At 40.5% G+C, this 27,095-nt stretch overlaps 2 protein-coding genes across 18 annotated transcripts in view; one reads left to right on the top strand and one right to left on the bottom strand.

The window, feature by feature from the left end:
- The window catches only part of NRXN3 (neurexin 3), a 1,572,196-nt gene that overhangs the window by 522,682 nt on the left and 1,022,419 nt on the right, over positions 1–27,095 (bottom strand). For 3 of the 17 annotated variants that reach the window (XM_060620434.3, XM_060620433.3, XM_060620439.3), the window contains exon 1: positions 10,521–10,773. The exons of the other annotated variants lie outside the window; for them this stretch is intronic. In XM_060620434.3, coding sequence (XP_060476417.1) covers positions 10,521–10,773 — 253 coding nt within the window. Of the gene's footprint in view, positions 1–10,520; positions 10,774–27,095 lie in introns of those variants that run through there. 17 annotated transcript variants of the gene reach the window in all.
- LOC144616628 (uncharacterized) lies at positions 11,052–12,926 on the top strand. Its single transcript, XM_078447952.2, has 2 exons — positions 11,052–11,542; positions 11,995–12,926. The coding sequence occupies exons 1-2, from the start codon at positions 11,052–11,054 to the stop codon at positions 12,020–12,022; spliced, it is 519 nt and encodes a 172-aa protein (XP_078304078.1). The 3' UTR covers positions 12,023–12,926.

Genomic DNA, 27,095 nt, shown 5'->3' with positions numbered 1-27,095 from the left:
TAGGTATTATTATCATTCTTTTGAAAGCATAGAAGTGTCCTCTCATGGGTTTATTTTATCCAAGAAGATTGAATGGGATATAAGTGAACACATAATTCCCCATCCAATTATGCAGAGATAGTGGCTCATGGAAAGAGATATATGATAATTGGTTTAAGGGGAAAAAATATACAACAAAACCTTAACTGCCCAAATCACAGGACCCTCCTTTCACCCAAATTATTCTGGAGGCCAAATTTTTATCTGAGATTTAAGGCTTTAGCCATCCTTTCAAACTTGTAAATTATCAGAATGCTGCTAACATTGACCCTAAGAATCCAAGTAGGTCTTGCTTTGTTTTATCTGTGATCTAGTTTTTCATGACAGCCTTTAAGCTTTCATTAAAACTGAGGGTCCAAATAAATTGGAGTTACTTTATTAGGTGTCATCTATAAAGAAGTCCCAAAGCCTTTCCTGCCTATTACTACTTGCTCATATGTCTGGGATTTGAGACAAGGCATTAAATGGACTGTGGAAGCACATTAAAAAGTTTTAACCAGGGGTGCTGAGAAGTTCAGTTGGTTAAGTATCTGACTCTTGATTCTGACTCAGGTCATGATCTCATGGTTCATGAGTTTGAGCCCCGCATGGGGCTCTATACTGGCAGCGCAGAGCCTGCCTGGGATTCTTTCTCTCCCTCCCTCTCTCTCTCTGCCCTTTTCCTGCTCTCTCTCTCTCTCTCTCTCTCTCTCTCTCAATGAATGAATGAATGAATGAATGGATGAATAAATCATTAAAAAAATTAAAAAGCTTTAACCTGAGTGATGGCCTTTTGCCTAGAGCCACTGAAGCAAGGCCAAATCTGGGGGAAATAGTTCTTCTTTGCTAGTCATTGGCCCTAATCTAAAGATAAGTGTCTGCCCAAGTCCATGTCCCTGAAGCTGTCAGCCACACCTGTGTACTTCTACGACTCTTGTCTGCTTTCATAAAGACATCTCTGTATGGCAAATTTCAAATTCTAAAATGTACTCATTCCACTTGGATGTGTGAGGTAGTTATTTCTTCTTCCTTGCTTGAATCTCTGAAGACAGCCTGGCCCTGCCTATGTCCTCCCCTTTCCCTTCCATGACAGCATCAGGTGACAAAGGTGCACACAAATGTGAACTGAAACACCCAACACAGGGTGAATTCAACACAGTTGAATGCTGTGTTCTCTCAACCTGCTCTACCGCCTAGCAACTGAGGTGGCTCACCCCAAGTTCATTCTCATTTTATGTGCCATACAGAAAAGCAGCCTAAATATATACCCAGTTCTGAATCATATCATCTGTAAACTACAGGAACAGGCGGATCATTTCCATTCGTTTCTTATGTAGCAAAAACCACAATTTGCACCCAAAGCATGTAATTATATTCAAATGCTGAAAGACTGTCTCAGAAAGAGTTGAAATTCATATTTTGGGGTAAAGTCATTCAGGAGTATACATAGTTATATTTTAATATGGGGGGGGTGACAGAAATATTTCAAGAAACATTGAAAAAAAAGGGAGAATGAGAACAGTAGCTCAGAAAATGTAGTTTGCTGGTTTCTAGGAGTTTTATGGTCATATAGCCACTTAATAGCTAGTAAGCAAGAGGTGGGGACTGGGTTGGGGGACATGTCTTTGAACAACTCAGTTGTGCCTTCCAGATGGAAAACAGACAGGTGAGTACACAGGCTATCACCCCCTGCTTTCTGGTGAGTGAGACCTTACCAGGACAGGCAATGTCTCCCTGCACAGGGACCTGAATCTGAGTACTTTCCCACACTGCAGTCTCCTATACAGAGAGAGTCTTAGGAACACTCCAAGAAAGCCTGCCTCTTAGCACAAAGCTGGCACCTATTAGAAAAATTCACATGAAAAATTAATTATTACAGAAGCTCAAGAATGTCCTATGCTGGCAGAATGTATTCTTATAGGACTTAATCTGATTAAAGAGAGATCAGTCTGCAGAAAAAGAGATGGCCCACAAGGTTGCAGTTTGATAAGGGTCTTGAAGCAGTGAGAAGTTGGCCCTTCTGCAGAACAGTGAAAGAAAGATGGTGGGCTTGGAGTCATACTGCCCAATCACAACAGTCTCTGACACTGACTGGATGTCTTCAGCCAAGTCCTCACTTTGCCCATCTAGAATATGAGAGGGTCAGATAATCCTTAAGATCTCTTTTAGCCCTGAGACTCTACAAACCTGTTGGTGCGCTTTTGAGAAATACATGACTTTCCCTGCCCTTTGCCTCTTCTATAAGCAACTACCACTACTACCCTAGCAAACAAAAACCAATCATGTGGCACCTCACTCACTCATTTACTCATTCCCTCAAAAAGCGTGTATCTGTGGGAATGTTTCATCCGTCTGCTCCTTCTAATTAGTATCTCTTTGGGTCAGAATGGGTTCAGGCCGACTGATAAACATTCAAGTACTTATGAACTGGACATTCTTGTATATGCTTTGGAAAGGTGTTCCTACATTAATCAGAATGCCTCATTAACCTGTGCAACCTATTCCTGACAAAAGAGGCTGCTGTGTTTGTTTTCTGTTTCTTGAGATAATGGACTATGTGGTAATGGAGAAAGACCAAGGGCTTTGTGCACAGAACTGAGTTTGAATCCTGGCTCTACTGCCACATTACTTTGGTCGAGGTGCATAAGCTGAGTGTTATTTCTATGCATGAAGTGGTGGTAACCTCATTAATATCAAAGGATTGTGGAGATTAAATGGAATCATATATGCAAAGCACTGGAAGAGTACCTGATACACAGTAGGTGAATGTAATGTGAAGGTATATGATCCAAGCAAGTATCTTAAAACTCTAACAGGAGTAGAAATAAATACCACTTGCTCTTTATAAACTCAGTTACTATTCTGCCCTCTGCTCTGATATGACTAGACACAGCAGAGAATTTTAAACATAACACAGAACTACTTTCTAGTATTGATAAGATGTGTGTAAATGAAAGCTGTGTTCTTCCTGTGTCATCGTGACTCTGTGGCGAAGTTGGACAGTGGGCTTTATAACATCATGGTGTGCCACTCTTGTATGTGATGCTGCTTCTTTCAAAGGAGAAAAGAGAAAAACTGGTGGTGACTTTGGCCTGTGTTATTAGTCCAGAAAACAGACCTATAAAATACTACAGACCTATGGAACCCAGATTAGTGTAGGATTTACAGTGGTATGTTTAAAGACGTATGAACTGCAGAAGCAGTCCTTGTGTCAAGAACCATGTGGAGAGATCATCTCATTCAACCCCCTCATTGTACAAGTGAGGAAGAAATGAAAAAAACAATTTTACCCAACAGCAGTGTTAAGGCACATACACACTATGTGGCATACAGAAAACTACAGGTAAAAGAAATAGGATAGAAGATCAGGATATTCTGTATAGTACCTAAATTTTAAATGATTAATATAATTTAAAAACATAATGTCATATCCAAAGACACAGAGTTTGTCAGGAAGAAAACTAGGAGTGATGTCTATGGCCCGGAGTAAGTTTCTCTCCATTAAGAATTCTGGTTTAAATTTAGGCTCCACAAAGTCAACTCTAAGTGTTCCAGCACCTCCCATGCTCCCACCTCCTCTATACCTTTGAGTCCTGGTGGGTAAAAGCACTAGAAGTGACATTAAAAGAAGTTCTCCATTTCCAGATCTGAAAATAGTAGTCCTAAGAAGACCTGTCTTTTTCCTAGTATAAGCTAGATTAAAAATTCAAGGTTTCAATGGATGCTGAGCATCATATAGGAATGTTTAAATTCAGCAGTTTTTTAGAAACATGATCCAATTCTGTATTTCCAAAATGATCCAAGAATATTTCTTAGGAGCCTCTTCCCTTTTATTTCACCAGATCTCTTAGCTTCTAAACAGTTGGCTATTTGTTATTTTGGGCTAAATTTTGCCTAGCATGGTTTTTTACATGTTATCAAAAAAGCACAAGCTAACCACGCATGCTATTTTCTTTTAGTGCCGTAAACAAGGAAATACATATTAAGGTTTTCTTCCCTTGGAGGCAAAAAGTGTTGCTGCAGATAAGAAAATAAGGGGAACCAGTAGATGCATGTTCTTTAACCTCAAACTACTAACCAGTAGACATTCAACATTGAAGCTTCACTTTGTACCAAAATTGAAAGAACATTACCATTAAAGTATTTCTCATAGACTATTTAACCTGTATACGGTAGTTGTAAGGTACAAGTTATTTAATGTCCCACACAATTCTGTGACATCTGTGTCCTATTATTATTGCTATTCTCAGTTTGGAGATGAAGAAACTGACACAGAGTCATGTCTCATGACTTATCCAAGATCAAAAAGTTCCTAAGTGACAGAAAAAAGACCGAGAACCACTTCTTCCAATCCTAAATCTTGCGGTTGACTGTTCCCAAGCCCACCTACCAACACACTGCCTACCAGAAATCCTTTATCATTCACCTGTCCTCCACATGAGCATACATTCTCAAAGTCATTTTTCAAAGTATCAGAATACAGAATACAAAAACAAAACCAAACAACAACAACAAAAAAACAAAACACTCAATAAACTCCTTTCTTTCCCCGCAAAGAGTTGAATATCTTGCGTGGGATTTATACCAGCAAGGTGCTTTATAGTTATAAGACATTTTCTCACCCAAGGCTCATGATATGTCATGATGTGGACAGTGGACAGATTACTTCATATGTGTGTGTGTTTGTGTGTGTGTGTGTGTGTGTGTGTGTGTATAATTTATTCATAAAGTACATATTTTTCAGCAGCAAAAAAAAGTGGGCATATAATTTGCACTGATTTCACCTGTTTTTTTCTTTTTTCTTTTTTTTTCCAATGGAGGATGAGATGTGAAGGGAGTTGGTGGTGTACATCTCAGGAAAGGAAAAGAGTGAGCAACGGCAGTTCATAAAGGAAGTCACTAGGCAGGCAGGGAGGTCTGGCCCGGAATGGCAGCAGGTCTAAATCGAGAGAGTCCTGGAGTGTGGACACGAGTCTGTCTGCAGAGCACGTGGCTGTAGTCAAATAACACTAGTCTACATGCACATCAAGGCATAGACTGGGTCACACAAAATAAACTGAGAGGAAAGTAAACACAAGTTTTAACCAAACCTACTGGTATTGCTTTCTCCAAATAAACAGAATTTTTCCTCTTGAGGCACCACCTTATCAGTTTGTAAACTGTTACCAATGTCATGGAAGGTTTTATTTTTCCACCGTCAAAGTTTGAGTTCAGCAGATATTGACTGAATGGTACATTTTTACTTCTTTCCCAATGACTGGGTCCTAAAAGACGAGGAGTGTTAGGGAATGAATTGTGTCCTCCCCAAATTCATATGTTGAAGCCCTAGACCCCAGTACTTTAGAATGTGACTGCATTTACAGATAGTACCTTTAAAAAGGTAATTAAGTTAAAATGAGACATGTGGGAGAGACAATCCAGTCAGGCCAGTGTCCTTACAAGAAGAGGATATTAGGACACACAAGGAAACACTGGGGGTGCATGAACACAGAATAAAGACCATGCGATGACACAATGAGAAGGTAGCCATTTACTAGCTAAGAAGAGAGGCCTCAGAAGAAACAAAATCTGCCAACACCATGACCTTGGACTTCTAGCTTCCAGAGCTGTGCGAAAATACATTTCTGTTGTTTAAGCTACTTAGTCTGTGATTTCTTCTTTAATGGCAGCCCTAACAAACTAATACAGGGAGGGAAGTATGGATAAGTGCAAGGTTTACCTTCAGAGATCTGCCTCCCTTTCAGATCACTCAGGGTCCTAGCAAGCAAGCCTTCAGAGATCTGCAAAACTTATTCACTAAAATGTAAAATGGAGTATGTTACCTCTTCTAGATTCAAAATCAGATAACAAAAGAATCAAGTTCTTACTGTGGAATTCCAGCCATCACCCAGTCTGGTGAAGGTTTTTGTTTCTTTCTTTGTTTCCTGAAGGCAACTGTTCCAATGATCTCAGCCCCTTTCCTTTGAGATGCAGCCCTCATCTCTACCCTACTCAATGATCTGCATTGCAAGTCCTGAAGAAATTTACAGTAGGGTATTATAATCTTCCTTTGGTGATCTTTCAAGAACAAGTGAATCTCCAGACCTACCACTTGCCAGCAAATTTTAGAGAAGAAAGATAATGCATCTAGAGGAGAGAGAGGAGAAGCCAATTTAATTAATTCATCACCAAGGCCAAAGACATATAAATCTTACAATTTTATCTGTCAACCAACACTATGAATTATTCAATAAACTGAATCCCAAGAAAGAAGGGAGAGAGAATGTGGTTAGGAAGCAGCTGGCTGAGGAGAAGAAAGTGCTCAACAGATCAGAGTAATACAAGCCTCATGGCTGGAAAAACTTAAGAGATAGTTCTTTGTGACAACGAGTGAGGAGCACAGTTTCTTACAAGAAGGACTCGCAGCACACGTACCACTAGGGAAACCACCACCACTTCCGCCAAGATGATTCAAATAGGATTTTATTGCCTCCCCTACACACACACACACACACACACACACCACACACACACACACACCTGATTTCTGAGCAAGAGACTTTCCTCTAAATTGAGTTCTATGTTTTCAACTTGTTCCTCCAAATGCCCAGAGTCAGGAAGATCTGCTATTTTACAGAGGGTAAAATGTAAGTCATATTCTAAATCTAGATTCACAGAAAAGTCAATTTTCTTTTCTTTTTTTTTTTTTTTTTTAAAGTTTATCTATTTATTTTGTGAGAGAGGGAGAGAGCACGAGTGGGGCAGGGGCAAAGAGAGAGGGAGAGAGAAAGAATCCCAAGCAGGTTCCATGCTGTCAGCATGGAGCCCAAAGCAGGGCTCGAACTCACAAACCATGAGATCATTATCTGAGCTGAAACCAAGAGCCAGGCACCTAACTGACTGAGCCACCCAGCCGCCCCAGAAGTTGGTTTTCTAAACTATTAGGTATTAAGGCATTTTTTAGGCAGATGCTCACTGGAGTTCTTAAAGGTGGGAGAGGGGAAAAAATGTACAAACCTCCTTTATAAGACTGAAGGCTGGTAAAAAATATATTTTAGTATTTATATTTCCATACCAATAAACTATCCAAGAGCTTTGATAAGCATGATACTTAAGTATGTGCATAAAGTTAAGGATGAAAAATACTTGTAGGAATATTCTGAATGACAGAAGAATGTACTTCTATATTTTATAAAGAATAGAAGAATTTACTTCTATATTTTATAAAGAATATAGAATACTTAAATTTCATATTAATTAATTTGGTTTGGTACCTGGATCCTCACCCCAACCCTCATATTTTTTTCCATTATAGAAGCTCTTATCTCTCATAGATGATCAAAATACTTCTAAAATTATCCCTAGCTGAACACAACGTTTTATTTACATTTCCAGCCTTAGCAAGGCACACACAACCTGACATATAGTAAATACTCAATAAATTAACTGAATGACTACTAGTAGGTAAAAGCATGAAAGAAAGTGGGAAGCCTGAATGAGAGAAGGGACCAAACAATGGGAAAAAATGTACTAGATGCCACTTAAGAGAGTTAATTTTCTCCTGAGACACAGTCCTAACCTGAGAGTATTTTGGGTGCCTAAGGTAGGTGTGGTCTTAGTCTCCTGAACTGATAAAGGAGCTCAGGCTTCTGTAGGCTGCCCTACAGATAAAGGCATAAATGCCTTTATCAGATAAAGGATAAAGACTTCAGGCAAATCTATATATAATCGATTCTCTAAAGACAAGAACCAAGTATGGATAAAAGGACAGTTGTTGGGAAGGTTTCTGTTTCCTCATTTGTTTTAGTGTAAACATCACTACAGGGCAAGGTAGTTTGGACAGAATGGTGACCATAACTGATTAACAGGACAACTTCTGAAAGCTTCCGGCTTCTTAGGAAATGGGGAAGGGGGAAAAAAGTAAAACAAACAAAAATCTCCAAGTTCAAGAAAGTTCTTGGACTCAAGGCTCTAGTTTTCATTTTATACCAGAATGAAGGGCATTTATTCCTTCACAAACAATACAGACTGCTGCTTTTAGCTCTGGAATGAGGTTGGCAGAAAACTATTAGTAACAACATTAGTCTCATGGTGCTGTGCCTCCTACAGCCTCCGTCCAAAAGATTTTTTAAAACAATTGCTCTTAGTGAAGCCTTTGTCTTGGACTAGGAGGAAGCAAGTGTTCTCCAAGTAAAAATGAGAGGTGCATTAGCAAAGCACCTTGGGGTCTCCTGGTCTTCTCAGGACACAGAAGGTCGCAGCTTGGATGTGGGATTGGAGTCAGAGGATGGGTCATCTTGTTGATTGCCGCTTCTCAGGTTTTCAAGCTCAAAAACATTAATTAAATATGCAAGGAGTCTACTTAATATAGATGCATTCACTCTCCAAGCCCCAAATCAATGAGATGGGACTTCAGAACTGAAAGAGGATACTCAAGAGTTGAATTCATGAGCTTTCTTATCTTAGCCATGCCAGACCTTGGGGTTCACTGCTCTGGTGGCTCTGGTGGGTGAGGGCCTTTTCTGGGGTCTCTGGTCATTTACCTACTTCACGCTCCATTTCCATCACACTGACTCTTATCAGATACGGGTTAATGAGAAACCAGACTTGGAAGGAGTCAAAAAGATTCAGAAGTTACTAAACAACTGATCCTTGAACAAAGTAAACAGAAAAGAACTGTGTTTAATCTGTGCCAGGCTCAACCCCTGTAGCCCTTTTAGCTGAAAGAGAGAGAGAAAGAGAAACAGAGAGACTGACAGACTTAGAAACCTCCAGAAGTATGGCTCTGCAAGTACCATCACTTAACTAGCAGCTGCTTTTAACTGTTTACATCCTGAACAGAAAACACCAAGACTCTGCCAGCTTATAACCTCTAACTAATGCATAATATCCATCTCCCTGCTGATCATTTACACTAATTAGCAAAATTTAGCTAATTATTGTGAGCCTTTCCATGTTTAATTATGGCTATTAGTAATCGTCTGTCTGGCTTCCTCCATCTCCCACTCCCCTGCTTTTCTTTCCTACTCTTTACAAGCCCACCCCCACTCACGGTCCTTCCCCCCCTTAGGAGCTAACAGTTTCCATTTCAATGAAATTGCCTTTGCTTTTCTGGTGGTTGTAGTTCTTCCCTCTCCTTTTTTTTTTTTTTTTTTTAAAGAAAACCTACCCCAGACCTAGCAGGAGTCACAGAGAAAACGGCAACCAGATCAGAATCAAGCATTCTTCCTACCACCCATCTCCACCAACCTTACAAGCTCTGAGCTGCTTGACAACTCCATCAAATAAAATTTAAAGAGAGAGCCAGAAAGAGCCAGAGTACGTGCTGGCATTTTCTCAATGTGCTTCCACTTAACACTATAGACAGTACAGAGGAGCAGCCCACGGCTAGGAGGCAGTGGGAAGAACTGACATTCCGAATGGGATCTGCGTGCTGTAGGTCTTCAAAATACAAGCTAGGGCAGGGGACCTCTAGTGTGCTTCATTCGTGCAGCTCCCTGGAGGGCTGCTCCTGCTGCTGGGCTCTGTGATTCCTACTCTCCTCACCACTGGAGTAGACTGCATAGTAAACAAATATTGAAGATCCCTTCTTTAGAACAGTTTACTATGGCAAGCTCCCACCTTGGTGGCAGACACTGCCCTTTACAGGCTGCCTGCTCAGAGCTGAATATATTTTTAAGAGCCATAGATCTCTTCCTTCAATAGCTAGGCAAGGAGGGCTATAAAACATCTCATACCTGTGCTGTGTGAACAAGCCCACCAGTGCTGCCTTTAATTGAAATAACATTTGTATAAATGGTGGAATCAAAGTTACTAAGATTTACACTTGGGTAAATTATAAATGGACTTTGTCTTACCCATTTTATCACTTCCTATCCAGTAGGTAGAAATATTAGATGTGTAGTTTTTGAGATAGCTGCTCTTCCCATCAGATATGTGGACAAACATAAAGCTGCCCAAATGAACGATAATGGCTACTGGTTATTAATTACATTTTCTGCCTTCTTACACTCAGCTACTCTCCTCCCTGAGGCCACTTTACAGCAGTTCCATCAACTTCAGGCTGAGGACCAAAGGATCCCTGCTGTCTACTTCCCATGACTAGCTCCAACACAAGATCAGAGAGAAGAAGGGTGAAAGCAAGGTGAATGAATGGATATTCTCAAAGTACAAAACCTGAGACTTATTTGATAAGTTGCTTGCCATCATGGGGAAGGGGGATGAAGGAAGTAGAAGGTTCCAAAGGGGAAAATGTAGTGTTTGTGAAGCTATGAATAAGCAAGCTAAGGAGAGGAGAACCCATCAGAGAAACTGGGGGGGGGCGGGGGGGGGGGGGGCGCTAGGGCAGAAAATACTAGCCTTTAAAGGGAAATTGAACATTTTCTTCTCTCATGCACATGCAATGCTTTTATCATTTTAAATTCAAATTTTTATTATCTTCCCACCCTTGACATTACCTGAAAGGCGAGTGGGTTAAGGAATCGCTATGCCCCATTAAAAGGATAAAGAGGAGAGAGACCCACCGTGCCCTCCTCGAAGGGAAACAGGGGAGCGATAGATAGAAATAGGCACTGAGTGATGCTTGCTGCCATGGAAATGGTGCTCGTGCTGAGAGTGAGACCCCGGCGAGGAAGAGGAGGAGGAGGAGGAGGAAGAAGCTACATTAGAGGAACTCCACACAGAGCTGACGATACATCCCCAGAAGAGGGACCAGATTCCAAGCGTCCAAGCCGGCCGGCGAGGAGGGCTGCGTCTCGCGTGGATTCTCAGGTGCATGGTCAACGCACTGGACCACTACAGATGGGCAGTTTGAATTCCGGCCAGTGAGGAATAATGAAGTTCATGATGCCCAGGGGCCCATCATAGCAGCAGGAATACTTGCCAGTATTTTGGAAAGAGGGAGGGAATAAGCGCTTTCAAGACAGATGATGAATCAGTTAAGGTTGGGGGGGTGGGGGGGGAGATAGAAGGCAAAAAAGCTTCTCTTTCCCAAGGCTGAAATTTAGAAAGCCGAAGTCCACCCAGGTATAGCAACCCTCCTAGGGAGCCCCGGAATGCCACACATGTCAGGGGAGGCCCGGCGCGGCTTCCTCCTTATCTCCAGGCGACTCAACTGCACACTCCAGGAAGCCACACAGAGGAAAGGTGGAAACGAAGCAAGAAAGGGAGGCAGCAAAAGACCCAAGAAGGTTCAGGTTAGTTTATCCCAACATCCAGGCAGTTTGAACATTTTTTTTTCTTTTTCCACTTCCATGCGATGCAATGCAGAACTGCCAGGCAAAAGGAGGCTGCAGGTGGGAGAGTTTTTCGCGTGTTCCCGAAGTCTCGATGGAAGGGCGCGGAGGCTGTTAACCCTGCGCGTTCTGGAAGAGCGCCACGGAGCAACCGCCTGCGTCCTGGGTTTCCCAACTGGATGTAAAGCAGTGGCAGCAGAAGCAGCAGCAGCCGGAGGAAGAGAACTAGAAGGACCGGAGGGAAAGAGGCAAGGAGGGGGAAGCCAGCGCGGAGAAGCCACCCAAACCAACGTGGCCCTGGGCGGAGAGAGGTGGGTGGGCGAGCGCGGAGAACGTAGGAGGAGGTGCCCGGCAGGCGGTAGAGGTGGCCGGGAGGCGGGCGGGCGCCTGCAAAGTGCGCGGAACTGGGAGGCACAGGTGAAGTGAAGCGAGGAGTTGGGGAGCCAAATTCACAAATGGGCAAGTCATATGCAAATAGCGCACTCCCGAGAGCAAATCAGTGCAGCCCGAGCGCTCTGCCGAGGGACTGGCTGGCTCGGGAGGGAGGAGGGGCCCGAGCGACCCGGAATCCCGGCCCTCCCCATTCAACTACACGCTCCTTCGTCTACACCCGCTCCAGCCTCCCGCGCACACCGGCGCCCTCCCCGAGCTCCGCTTCCTCCCTTAAGAGTGAGCGTGTGTGAGCGCGTGGATAAGTGAGACCGACAGACCGACAGATGGACGCTGCTCCTTTTTTTACCACCCTTTCCTTTTTCTCTCCCAGGCGCATTAAGCCAAATTCGGATGATTAAGGCACCTTTTACAATTTGGGAAGAAAAATGCAGGCGGTGGCTAAGGCTGAAGTAGCCCCAGATAGAAATAAAAATAAACCCCTTGAGTCAGCAGGAGCGCTGGAGCGCCTGCACACTGTCGTGCCGCCCGCACGCTCCCCCTGGCCTGACGATCAGCACAGCGCGGCCACTCTCCCAGGACCCCACCCAGAGGGGGAAAGGCGGGAACCCGCGTCCTGACTCTATACGGTGAACGGAAGAGGTGGCCTGGGGACCCCGGAGGGTGAGGGGCTTGGCCGCTGGAGGCCCTTCGAGAAGGTAGCTTCCACCCCCCTAGTGGACAGGACACTCTTGGAAATTCAGGACCCAGAGGTTAGTGCCCACGCCCGCTGTCCTGGGCAAAGAACTTCAGAAGGGGTGAGGGCTGCTTCTGCCGGAGGAAGGCAGTGGCTGACCTGTTCCTGACTGGCCTCAGTGCCACTGCCCCAGGTGGGTGAAGCCTCCGGGCCTCCGGGGCGCCGGGCACCGGAGAGCGTGGCTTTTACATCCAGGCTGAACCTGCAGGGGAGAGCGGGAGTGACAGGAAGAGGCTTGGCGCGCCTGTCCTGGCCATCTGTGCCTCTAGGAGGGAGCTGACCCAGGGCTCTGCCAGGGAACAGTGACATTCTGAAGGATGCAGCCTCCACCCCCGCCTCTCCATTCCCCCGCGCCCAGCATGATGAGTGCTGGAGGCATAAACCCAAAGGGCAGCACTCCTAAGCCTGGGGGAAGGGGAGGGAGGAGGGAGGTGTCTTGCTAGCTTTTATTTCTTCCTTCCTACTCACCTTGGTTAAAAGGCTTCGAGAGGAAGCAGAGGGAATGATACTTGATGGTTAAATCATATGTATACTATACACCTGCTGATTAAATCATGTATCTATATATCACAGATAATCATATATATGTTAAAGTATATATATGTGTGTGTGTGTGTATCTGTATATATTTCAGATGTCTATATATGGATATATCTATATGTCTCTTGATAGATAGATGATAGATGATAGATTGATAGATAGATAGATAGATAGATAGATAGATACAGTATTTAAGTAGCATTTGCTTTTTTAAAAGGATCTTATAGCACCTATTATACTCCTGATCTCAATGAGCATTTCAAACTCCCTGAGGAAAAAGAATAGGGATTAAGGCAGTCCTATTCATCCTTTGGACACCCCAAGGAGATGTTGAGAAGTTAGCATTGTATGCATTTCTAACAGATAAACATAACAAATTCACGGATGCTTTAGCTTCCAGGTCAAATATCAAGTCCATTTTAGAATATATGTTGGTGATTGGTATTCTGGTTCTGAAATCAGTGTTCTAAAGGTCCATGTTGTCCCCTGGTAAATGGTGCACAGTCATCCCAGCTGCTTGGGCTCTCAGCTGTAAGGCTGATCTGGGACCCACAAACCTTGTCAAAGGAGGTGGCCATCTTTCAAGGTTTTTCATGCCCTTGGGTGATGATGGCCCACAAACATGTCCTAACTAGCAACATGTAGCTAGGAACACCACAGCAAGTAAGAAGGGTAGTTTATGGAGACTCAATTTAAACCTCAGTTTCCTCCTCCGTAAAATGTAGATAATGCCTTCTCTCAAGAGGTTCTTGGGAATTTTAAATGGGATAATGCATACACAACATCCGGCAATAGCATTTGACAGGAGTCGCAGCGCTCTGTTCCGTAGAAAAAGTAGCTGAAATTCCGAGACAGTTAAGCATGATGTGGTTAGGGCCTTATGCTATTACTAGGAAAGTTAGAAAAAAAGAAAACTAACAAAAATACCTTCCTACCCTAAGCACCTTCCTTAGAGTAGATGATAATTCCCTTTCAATCCAACTGGTCATTAATTTGGTCCCAGATGGATTCTCACTGTACTCTGGATTTATTCACCTCTGCCATGGCCTTCAGTGGACCCACATGACCTGGCCTAGTTCTCCAGCTCCACCTTCTGCCAGGTGACCCCTCACTCGCAGCTCTCCAGTCTCCCAGACCCTCCTGTTCTTTGTGCCAAATTCTTTCCCAACCTGAAACCTTCATATTTGTTGCCCCTCTTGTAAGGAAGCCTTTTTCCCAAGATTTTTCCATGATTGGCTCATTTCATGTCACCTCCCAGAGAACCTCTCTGGCCCTCGTCTAAAGTTAGCCACCACCACCCCTGAGAGGCACTTTATCCCCTGACCTTGTTCTGTTTCCTTCACAGTACTATCCACTTTCTGAAATAATTTTATCTGTATTGTGTGTGTGTGTGTGTGTGTGTGTGTGTGTGTGTGTATTCTAGCTCCTTAAGAAAGATTAAGTTCATTAAAAGGTGAGCTTTTGTCTTGTTTTCTCTATGTCCTCGGGGTGTGGAAGAGTAGGTAGCTCATAGTAGGAACTCAGTAAATATTTGCTGGGTGAATGAATCCCATGAATCAACTGCCACTCTCCCATTCACACGTTCTGTTTCACTGATGCAGTATCTGGCTTGGGTGCCACTGATCCCCAGAGACATGTATTTTCAGAGTTGACGAGCTGACCACCTATCCACTTAATGTTTTTCGACTTTTCTAAATTGGCACTGAGTGTTGGAGATTCTGTGTCTGACTTTCTTCTGAGGAAGCATGGGAATCTTAGATGGACCTTTCAATTAGCTCTCTGCTAGGAAACAAAGTGAAAATAAATCCTTAATGCAGTACAAAATCTGGAAATGCTGCTGGTATGTCACAGCTGGAACTATTCATTTTACTTGTCATACTTATAATTTATTTATTTACTTTTTGCAAAATGTCAAAAGAAGTAGCTGTGGATTCTGGTAATGCCGATTCCATTTGGAGACCCAGTTGAATACTGAGAAGACTTAACTGAGGATAAAATCAAGACTGGTTTATTTTCCTTCTTCTACTCCAAAGAGATAACCCAATTATCCTGATAAAGTTCATGTCCTTCTCTAATTTAACACACTGTTGATTTTTTTTCATGTTTTCTATCCCTCTCTTTGTCTAGTCTACACATTTCTACTGAGACTTCCCTTCTAATGCTCATGCTTCTCAAGGCTTGCTAGAGTTTACATTAGCTTGATCTATTAAATATGTAGTTTTCTTTTTTAGATTTTTAGCTCCAGTGATACATTCTAAACACTGCCGACAGCTAGAGTTCCAGCTGAAGGATTTATCACCACCTGTACTACCATCGAAAGCTCCCCTCTCTCCTGAATTGTCTTCTCTAGCAGGCTCCTTACATGAGGCCATGCAGATATACAATGAAGATCAGTACACTTACACAAAAGAAAGGGATTTATAAATGTTATGCTCACCATTGATTTAAAGTTGAAAAGTACAAATGATTTCACAGGAACAAGCATACTTTGGACAACCCCCCACAGAATCCTAAACAGACTCTGGGGAACCTTACATTTCTGAGTGGAATGCAGCTCTTTCAAAAATTAACAAAACTAAACAAAACAAAACAAACAAACAAACAACAACAACAAAACAGCCTTAGCTGGATCTGCTTGATTAATAGCTGGGTTTCCCTATTACTCCAGACTTCAGAATTTGCAACTATAGACTTCCTCTCCTTGTTCCAATCTCCCTGCTCCTTTTCACTTCCAGGACACTCCCAGAACAAGGTGTGCCAACCCTTACCCAGCTCTTCATCTTGCTTTGGCCTGTACCTCAGCTATAAAATAGTCTGGGGAATCTTTGGCTTCTAAAATAAGCCTCGTGATAGTACTTCATCATGCTAGGTGCCAAGAACCTAATGTGAAGTTGCCCTGCTGGTCTCACAATACGTTTTGTCTCTGCACATGTCTCTTCTCACTTGTATAGACTCTGACTTTCCACTTCACTGCCAGCAGGAGACACCTGTCAAGTTGTTTGTCGTGGGCATATCTTATATGACTCTACAGACACAGAGAGTTACCAGAGCAGTCTGTTTGTGCATGAGCCTGAAACTCTTAGGGAGGGCCCTCTTTCCCCAAATATGAAGAATAGAATTCCTTAAGTTCTCTCTCTACACAAAAGGTGAGTTTAGGAGGAGGGGAAAAAAACAAAAACAAAAACAACTAAACTCTCATAATGTGAAATGAAATAAAAGTCCTGAAAAAATACAGGTGGCTGTTAACATGCCTATAAATATATCCAAGGGTTCCAGTGACAACCGTAAAACAGTATAAGTCTGCTTTATTATGTCAGTAGATTTATTTATAGCCATATAATTCATCCCTCTGCTCATTTATTTGAGAAAGTGATCCTGCAAAAATGCAGATTTTGATTATATTTCCCATTTACGGGTATAAAATAGCAGCTTTATTCTTCTAAGCATCACTTGTATATGTATTTGATTTAAAAATACCTTTTAAAATTATGCATCCTTGCATAATTTTATAGTTTAGAGAATGTATTTATTACTTCTCTTCCTTTTAACTTAGCCTTCTTGTAAACATCCACACTTATTCTCTTGTCCTCCTTGTGGCTGAAATGGGGATATCAGGAGTTTAGACATTAAAAATTTTTTCTCTAGGAAATTTTCCAAATTTCTTGAGTTTGGTCAATACTGCTGGGATATCTACTTCATTAGAATTTCACACATTTCTTCAAGGAGAAGAAAAATAGGAAATGCTCCTGTGTAGCATCTCCCTTCAAAGTCCAAGTGAAATTATTTCATCATGGAAGCAAATTTTCCTTTTACTCCAGGACAGAATTCAATTAGTTGCTCATAGAGATTTGGGCATTTAAAACCTCATTAGTCTTCACTAAGCTTACAGTGGATATCAGAGATATAAATTTCATATCCTCAGCATCATGTAAATCTTTATCCAGTGTTAAGGACTCAAACAAAATGAATTATTGTTATACAATAACAGAATTAGTAAGATAATTTGTATGTTTATACGATAACTGCCAAGTTAAAGATTTACAGGGCATGCTGAGAGTGCACACAGCTTTAGATTTGGGCCCCTGGTGCTCAAGACTTCCTAGGTTCAAATCCTGATTCTGCTTTTTAGCTGCTGTGAAAATGTTGACAGGATCTTTACCCTCTTTGTATCTCAGCTTTTCCATCTGTACAATAGGAATAATCATACTATCTATTTAAAATGATTGCTGCGAGAATTCAGAAATATATGTGAAATGTGTATAAACAGTGCCTGGCACATAAATCAATAATCAATAAATGTGAACAAAATTATCTCTTTCTCCAAATGACTCCTTGAAAATTATCCCTGCAGATAGTTTTCTTCCTGATGCAAATCTCAGGAAGACTGGATAAACAAAAAGGCTCCCGTATAATTCCAAAATGTCGCAAGTCCCTCCTGTGTGTTGCCTGACTCATTGGATTCTCTTTGCCTATATTTCACAGAATGAAGAGCAGCTTAATCATGTCTTTTCTCACAAATATCCTTCAAGCCAACTCCGAAATAATAAAGCTCACCAGGGTCTCAGAGCCAGATAGTATGAGCTACTGACACCCAGCATTGTTGTAAAAGGAATAATTTTCTAGAATAGGGTGGAACGCATACAATCTCAGTCTGCTTGGGGGTCTTGAGGGTCTCTCTGGTTACTTCTCTCTCCCATTTCTTTTCCTACTTTTTTCCTCTCTAATAAATAGTACATTTTAATTATTTAGCCTCCCTCCCCCCCAAAAAAGACATCCCCTCTAAATCTTATAATAATTTCCATTGGACTTATTTGGTACTCTTATTCAGTAAATGTTTTCTTTCAAATTACTGTGAATGTATCTCTGAACTAGGTTCTACTCACTATAGAAGGAAACAATTATATGGTGCATCAATCCATCTATTTCACAAACATTAAATTTATGCTAAGTATGGGTTAGGCATCAGGTAAAGTCCTGGGGACTCAGAGAAGATTTAAGGCCCTAAGAAGTGTATAACTTAGCAGAAATATTTTATATGTATATTTATATAAAATCATAAACTCTATTCATATATACAGCCTCCCAAATACAATGTGATTTATGCTAGAATAAAGCTGCAAATGAAACACACAAAAGAATGGAGAATTGAATTAATCCAATGTAGGGAGAGGAGGTACTATCAGAACGATCAGGAGGGATTCATACACAAGATGACATGTGAACTGAGTGTCAAAGGACTAGAGTTCAAATCCTGATTTACTACTTACTGGATGTGCGACCTTGGGCAAGTTCCTTTATACTCAATAAGTATCTTCTCTTAATAGTATAATTATGAATCTCTACCTCACAGGATTGTTTTGAGGGTTAAACAAGTAGATATATTTGAAAAGAATATTGTAAATATTCAGGTTCATTATTATTATGAACCCGGCCCTCAATAATTTCATATAGGTAAAGAAACAGGAATGTAAATTAAGGAGATTATCAATATGAGGTGGAATTATCCATGGAGGGCTTCCTATAGGAGTCAAACCCTAAGCTTAGCTTTCAGTTGTCACTTACATTGGTAAAGCCTAAGAATCTCAGAAAGGTGTCAACTTTTCTTTTGAGTCAAAAAACAAACAAAACAAAACAAAACAGGTGCTTCATGGGATAAGGAAAGGCAACTAAAGTAAAGGGGAAGAAAGGAAGATAAATGGAAAGTGAGGGAAGGAAAACAAGGAAAAAGCAAAAGAAGGGAATGGAAGGGGAAACTCACATGTTGGAAGCTACATGCTTTATCTCTAATGACAGGCTGGCCATATTCAGAGGTGTTGAATAAACACCATATAAATAAAAAGTTAAGTTGTAGCATAGCCAGTTTTCCTTTGTTCAATTTCTTCCATGAAATCACTTTTCAGATGCTAAAATACCCATTGGATCTGATTCGTAAGATGGCAGTTCATTCTGGGAACATCATAGTTCAAGCATTCATCGCATTCAAGTGTCTACCTCACTCACAATTTGAAGAAGGGCACGTCTTCTAAGATGGGGGGACAGAGATCTAAAATAATTGACCACTTTCCCCTTGACACTATGTAGTCTTAAATTAGAGAAATCTTGGAGAGGAATGAGATGCATGTTCTCTGAACAGAAGGTACAGATTATTATCTAAGCAGCTCCAACAATGTTTACCAGGTGGGTAATAAGGGCATTTCTTAGTGGTATTGAGAGTTTAGCACTTTCCAAAACTGATGTTGAGGTCAGGAGGATACTGTGATGCAAGTTTATGCTATAGTAGGAGGAACAGACTATTCTTGAAATAGATAAAACAATATTAAGGTAACAATATATCGGCATTGATGATACCTAGGTCTTCAAGTTCTACCATTTCCAAATCTGGATAGGCAGTATTAGTTGTTCTTTCCTGTCTTCTGTTAACATTTGTCACATTCTTTTATAATCAGTTAGGTTTATATTTGGGTGCCTTACACGATTTAGAGAGGAATCATGTAGGGAGCAGGGTCCTGGTCCTAGGCTCAGACAACTTAATTTATAGAGGAAGACATCTTATATTCAAGTCTCTGATCCATTCTTTACTAGATGTGTGACCTTAGGCAAGTTACCTAACCTTTGAAAACCTATTTTCTCATCAGTAAAAGGGAGATCACAACACTTCCTATCTCAAACCTGGCACAATACCAGGCTAATAAGAGACCTTCAATGAATGAGTGTGAAACTGTATTGAGACACCTTTAATTACTGTAGGTGAGAACATTTCTTCTGTATATAAAACGAAACAAAACACTCTGAAATATACAAGCATGTCATAATAAGGAAGAGACTTTCAACATGTGGAGCCATTACAAAATCAGAAGAGATGCCTCATGAGGCAGTGGGCTCTCCATCACAGGAAATGTTCAAATAGCAGAAGTCTTTTAGGGACACTGAGGTTGCTGTTTTTCAGTTAAGAGAGAGGATAGAGTCATAACCTCTAAGTTTCTATTCAAATTTATATCTGACACTGATTAGATTTTCTTTATAATTTTTCTTTGCCCTTTCCTTCAGTATTTACTTGAATGTGATCTCTTGGCCTTATTTTGAGGCTCCGACATAATTCCTGAGTACTGCAAAAATCGTAACACACACCTGTTTATTAAACCTCATACACGATGGTGAGAAATCTTAAACTTCTGTAAAATGAAGCCAGAATTATTTCATTAGAACTTCATTTTCATTTTTGTATGCAGTACAAGTTGTCTATGGACACATTAACAATTTTACATTTCTATTTTAAATACCAAAGATCATTGTTGTTGTTTTTCCCCAGTAGCAACACCTACATAGCTGCTGTTTCTGTAATATGAGAGGTCATTTTTCATTGGTGAAGAAATCATTGCTATGGGGAGAGTACACTGACTTGCTTGCCCTTTTGTCCTTTTACCACCCAGCAGGGAATCCTGGTAGACTGAACACAAATAAAACCAAACCCCCTTTAATAAAGACATGTATCTTAAAAATCCTGGGACAAAAAGTAGAAGAACTTGGCCAAGACAGGGCCATTTCTCTTCAGTAGTTGGTATGGACAAGAAAAAGAGAGTTAGGTACTCAGAAGAAACCTAAGAAAATTATAGAAACTAAGATACAGAGACATAGAATGACTTGTACAATATAACACAGCATTTCAAAGTCAGCATAAACTGGCAAATTCCTCTAGAATAAAACTCTAGAGTCAGGAATGCTTGGCTCTTCTACCAGCATCAATATAAACTAAGATTATAAAAATAAAATAATCTAGTAAGAAGATAACCCACTATGAGAGAATTAATAGATAACAATGAGAGAATAGGAACCTAATAATGTGCGATAACAGCGCAATTAAAATTATGTAAAATATATATAAATGAAATGATTAATAAAGAAATTATAGACATCACAGAGGCAAAAAAGGTACTGTGGTAAATGACAAACATAAGAACAAAATCTTGTGAAATGCAACACAGTATTTTTTTTAGTCAGTGGCTTTATTATGTAAATGCAGCTGAAGAGAGAACTAACGAACTGGAAGACAAGACTGAGGAAACTTCCTAAAATACAGCACAGAGATGGGAAGAGTTTTAGAAAATATAAAAGAAAGAAAAAAGAAAAGTAGCCACACCTTGGTTCATTATAGTGAAATCAAAGAACACACAACTAAGATAAAAATCTTAAAATCAACATATTACTTTTATGCAGAGCCTCCAAGAGAATGACTATAATAGCTCTTTGTTGAAAAAAATATGCCTGTCAATCTACATTTATGTCCTTAATTATCTATGTATACAATAAAATATTACAGGGGTACTTTTAGAGAGACCTGTGATCAAATTCTTTAATTTTCTTCTTTTTTACTAAAAAAATGTTCATCAGAAGTTATTCAACATATGTCAAAATGTATACTCCACAATGAAATAAAGCAAATGGCATATAAATGATTACCTTGGAATGTTGTGCTATTTGATAATGTATACATCCCTTGTGCTCTCCTGTACAATACTTAAAGCAAAAAAAAATCTATGTTTTTACATAAACAACTTGCAATTATATACATTAGAAATGAATGATACTTAAAACTCTGCATTAGATATTGATACTTATTACATGGTGCTTGGGCAATTTACACTTTAGAGATTAAAAACAGTTATGTTCACTATCTGAAAATGGGAAAGGCCACCCACAGTTACATTAAATTAGTGAACAATCCACAATACATTCCATACTTAGATAACTTATACCTATTCATAATATTATTCTTATTAAATATTAATAAACGGGTTTACTGCCTGTGTTCCTGTCACAAACAAAAGCCACGCTCTTTATCTCAGAAGTTTCTTCCTTCCCTTTGTAGGTCAGAGTGAGTCCCCAGAACATTTATACCATTATTGTAATTATTTTATGAAGAGGGAAGATGTTCATTTCCTGTGACTACCAGTCTCTAGTCCAAAACTCAAGATCCTAACAAAATCAATTAGAAGTTTTTTAAAAGTACTGCTCAACCTGGAAACTAAATGCCAAGAAAATGCATCTGATGCTCCTTTTGGTACTATATGGGTAAAAATCCTATAAATAACATTCCAAAAGAGAACTCTGATATGAGCAATATTATCAGTGACAACGATGAGTACAGAGCTTATTTTTAAGCTACAAAATAAAGAAAAAATAGAAGACAAAAAGCATGTATATATAACTTGGAGCCAGAGAATATCAGAAAGCTTTTAAACAGTTATACCAGAGAAAGGTCTATCTTTGTGCTTTTAAACAAAGTTTTAAACCAATAAAGAAGGGACCCCATTATGTATCATTTCCAATGATTTAATGTGGTATGGTTGAAGAGAGATATTGTCACAGTGCTTTAGAAATGAAAGTAGCTGGATTTTGATTCTTGGCTCTAACATTAATTGCCAGATACTAGGCAACTCACTTAACCATATACTGTCTCATGTAGATTCTCAGTTTTTTTTTTAATTTAAATTTTTATAATAGAAACTGAGGTGAATGAGATGTACAACTTTGGAATGATAATACCTGATAGCATGCTTGTACCTACTATTTATTTTCCCAGCTGTCTCTCACCCCTGCTTGGCTTGGCCAAGCACCTATTTTGTTAAATTCAAGTAAATGAATGTAGATAGCAAAGTATTTACTGTGAATTCCCTAGGAATCAAGAAAACAATTCACAAGGGAGTGGTGATAGAAGAGGGATGGGAAGGTAGAGTCTTCAGAAGCGTATATCTTAGCCCAGTTCAGGCAGAGAGTGAGCCATATCAACCAAGAGAGTGTATCTGTGTGGAAGTAAAGCATCCCTGAGGGAGTCATTGTGCTTCAGAGATGTAATTTTCTAAAATGTATATTTTGTTGGTGTGCAGAAGATGCACAGAGTAAGGTCGGTGCGTCTAAAGAAAGAAGGACAAAAGGATGGTGAGCTATTGGGTGGTGCTGAATATTTCTGGAGGGTCTGTAACTCCACTAAGGGACAGGTTTGATTCATCACTAAGTTAAACCGTCACACAGTTATGGTGAAGCTTTAGGAATAACAACATCTAGCAAATTTCCAAAGCCTCTTCTCCTTGAATGTCTCTCTTATTTGGCTCCTGCTGGGACCAGGGGAGTTAGGGGTGGGTGTAGAATGGTTGTTGCTTTGGGGAGTTACTCAGAGGATGGTGGTTACTAAATGTGATCCTGGGGGAGCAATAATAAATTTAAAAAATTACAAGAAACTCTTGGCCTTTTCTCTTCAGCCCCCACTCTCCTACCACTGATTAAAGGAAAATCAAGATTAGCATAAATAGTAACTTCCAACTGCCCCCACCCCCACTTACCAGATGTGGAAGAGACTTTTGGTTGCTTGATTTGTATCATATGAAGATGATTACATGCTGGCCCAAAAGGAAACAGAAACTAAAAATATTTATAAGTTATTACAATTTTTTCTCCCCTAACTCATTCCTATCCCCCGTATATACATTTTGACCAGGTCTCTTGAAGACCAATTCCAAACAAAGTTTATTTTCTGTTTTATAGCATCAAGTTGAAAAAAATAATAATACAGTAGTCCTCCCTTATCCATGGTTTTGCTTTTTGCAGATTCAGTTGCCCATGATCAAAGTCCAGGAACAAACGACCCTTGTTCTGATGTATCTCAAAAGATCAGTAGCAGTGTAATGCCAGGTCGTTATGCTTATGTCACTCACCTCACTTCGTCTCATCATGTGGACATCTCATATCATCACAGAAGAAGGGTGAATATAGTACAACAGAGAGAGAGATCACAGTCACATAACTTTTATTTTAGTATATTGTTATAATTATTCTGTCTAATTACTAGTTACGGTTACCTAATTATATGTGTGTATGTATGTGTAGGAAAAAACATAGTATACATATGGTTTGGTACCATCCATGGTTTTTCAGGCATCCACTGGAGGACTTGGAATATATCCCCCACATATGGGGGTGGGGAGGATACTGTATTAAATAAACCTCTTTGAGAGTGTTCCCTTTAATAAGGACTGTTGCCAATAGATTTTATTATCAATTATAAATCCCCATTTTAAAAAACAGCATATTTCATTCTAATTTTTGATAGGTTTATTTGTGTGTTTTTCTGACATGCAGGGGATTTAGAAGATGTTCTTTCATCCTTGTTGTTAATTATTACTATCTGCAATGTATTTATCAGTCTGGGCTTTGTTATGGACTGAACTATGTTACCCCAAATTCATAGGTTGAAGCCCTCACCCCTAATGTGACTATATTTGGAGAAAGAACTCTTAAAGATATACTTAAAGTTCAATGATGTCAAAAGGATAGGACCCTAATCCAATCAGACTGGTGTCCTTATGAAGAGAAGAAAAAAACACCAGGAGTATGTGAGCATGGAGAAAAAGGCCATGTGCGGATAAGAGGGAAGGTGGCCATCTGCAAGTCAAGGAGAGAGGCCTCAGGAGAAACCTAACCTACTGCAACCTGGATCTTGGACTTCCAGTTCTAGAACCATGAGAAAATAAATTTTTATTGTGTAAACCACTCAGTCTATTGTGTTATGCAGCCTAGACTAATATTAAAGATTGTTATTGTTATTACAATGACATTTGTGGAATAAGAGACATTTAAATCCATAAAGAACTTTACATCTTGTTTGGCTCAAGAGTTCTTAAGCCAGAGCTCAGGAAACTGCTATAAAGAAGGACATCTCTTTGTACACCTCCAAAGGGGTGCCTTTTATACCTTACTCTATGTAAATTGTGCCCTTTGGAGTTCTGTAAGTCTACCTTACATAATTATTTAATGAATAATCTCTATGGATGTATATAATAGCCCTGAAAATGGTGTATAAAGCTCCTTCCTTCCTTCCTTCCTTCCTTCCTCTTTTCTGTAAAGAAGGTCCAAAGATTTCTTCATATTTTCAAAATAAGTTTATAACCTTCAGATATTTGAGAACCACTGATTATGAAATCCCTCATTTTACAGGTGAAAACACTGAATCCTAGGAAGATACTGTGCTCAAAGACACATTAAAAACACTAGTAAAAATAAGATCCAAATCTCCTGCCTCCTAATTTGATTGTTAACATGGTCCAGCTTATTCCTAGTTATTACTGAATAAGATACACATATACACTCTTTATAAAGATATCAAAACATGATTTCATAAGAGTTGAACATTTCACCTTAACTCAGGGTTAAGGTATGTGTGTGCACACACTTACACATGCACCCATTTTAAGTGTGTTAGACTCTTAACCTCCAGCTGCAGAGGTCTTGCAGATTGAATCCCAGCAGCAATCTTATACACAGGCCCTAAAAGCCAATAGAAGAAGTGGAGGCTGAGGGCTACAAGCCTCCACCCACACCTTGTACCTATCTGTGCTGATATGGACCCAGGAAACATCCACTTTCCCCAGACCTCTGTGAATGTCAGTAGCCATTTGCCTTCTGTGTAACGCAGAGCTCTCTCTCTCTGCTAGGGAGCTTCTTCATGTGTGCAGCCCTTGTAGTCAGTGTGACTGCCTCTCTGTCTGCATGTGTCCTCTTTCCTAACTCCTGAAATAGAAATGGCCATTTCAACTTTTTAACAAAAACCTTATACCTTTGACAAATATTTGCAAAGATTCTTCTTCTTCTACTCCCTTCTTGCCATGTCTCTAAATTCAGTGATCAGAGAGCACCCCCGACCCTGGTTGGCATACTGCAGGGGTTTATGTACATGAAGAGAAATCTAAAAATTGGGCACTTCACTTAACCTTTTCATAAAAATTGTAGGCAAGAGAGCCCAAGCGAACGGAAGCAGATTATTAGTTCATGAAAGACAGACTGATCCAGTCTTTCTTACAACCAACTTTATGCAATGTGTGAACCAGCATTCTGGGCCCTAACTATTTTCTCTAAAAATTCTCTTCCCCTGTGTTTCCCTGCTGCTGTTTGAAATACTTTGAGACGTAATTTGAGATCCAAAACCATGCTTCTCTCCTCATTCTCACTTAATTGGCATCTGAGAGCCACACAAAGGACATTTGGGAGAGAGGAGAGTCAACTTGTAGGAGAAACAAACAAAAAATCTCCTGACCTCTAGCCCCCAGCTGCCAGATTCTCAAAGCCCCCAATCCTCTCCTCACTACCCTTTCTCACCTTTACTCCTTCTACCCCACTATGGCTACAACGTACCCATGGGGCCAGGGTCTCTTTGGAGGCCAAAGAGAATACATGGTGCTGAAGGAGAAAATCCACTCCAGAAGGTAAAATCACTACTTGGAATCCTCTCCTCTCTAGGCACATCCTCATTCTCACCCCCACCTCCCCTGCAACTCCTCACCTTTGGACTTTGATCTCACCCACCTTCTTCCTGGACTGTGCTTATCCTTCTATATTTAATTATTCCAGGGAATTGAAGTCCTCAGCCCCACTCCCCACATTTCCTCTTCCACAAAATGTTTCCCAATCCGTAAGTCAGAACAAATCTCTACTGGGGAACCTGGGTGGCTCTGTTGATTAAGCGTGTGACTCTTCGTTTCAGCTCAGGCCATGGTCTCACAGTTTCATGAGTTCAAGCCCTGTGTTGGGCTCCATGGTGATAGGGCAGAGTCTGCTTGGGATTCTCTCTCTCCCTTTCTCTCAGCCCCTCCCCCACTTGTGCTCTCTTTGAAAATAAATAAACTTTAAAAAAAAAGGAACAAATCTCTCCATCTTGCACTCTTACTGAATTTCTAACTGGGACGGAACAGATTCTCTCTGTGATGCTAATCTGCATATACTCCTCTCTCCTCTTTTTACGGGAGGTCTTGGGTATGGAGCTAGCATCTCACTCAACTTTGCTCACTTTCTGGTATATACAGAATTGGGTGCTCAAAAAAAAAAACTGTTGAATTTAACTGAATTCTGTTCTGCTTTTTATTCTTTATTAACCACCAAAGCCCTTCTTCAACTACTATCTCTTCTCCCTTCATCTCCCCATCTCTCCTATGCCTATTATTCCCCTCAAATACACCCAACTCTCTTTTTTACTCTGTCCTAGAACATCTCGTATCTTCTCCAGCTGGAGCCCTTTTCTTGTTCTTGAGTCTCCTCTTCACTCTGACCTTGACCCAGATACAAAAACTACCTGGACTGGAATCTTTGGAGACACAGGTTCATGGCTGGGTAGACCAGATGTTGTTATCAAATCTCCAGTGGCAAGGAATGCG

This window comes from Panthera onca, chromosome B3 (assembly GCF_046562875.1).
Source record: "Panthera onca isolate mPanOnc1 chromosome B3, mPanOnc1 haplotype 2, whole genome shotgun sequence".
NCBI lineage: Eukaryota > Metazoa > Chordata > Mammalia > Carnivora > Felidae > Panthera > Panthera onca.
This window is presented reverse-complemented; position numbering and strand designations above follow the sequence as displayed.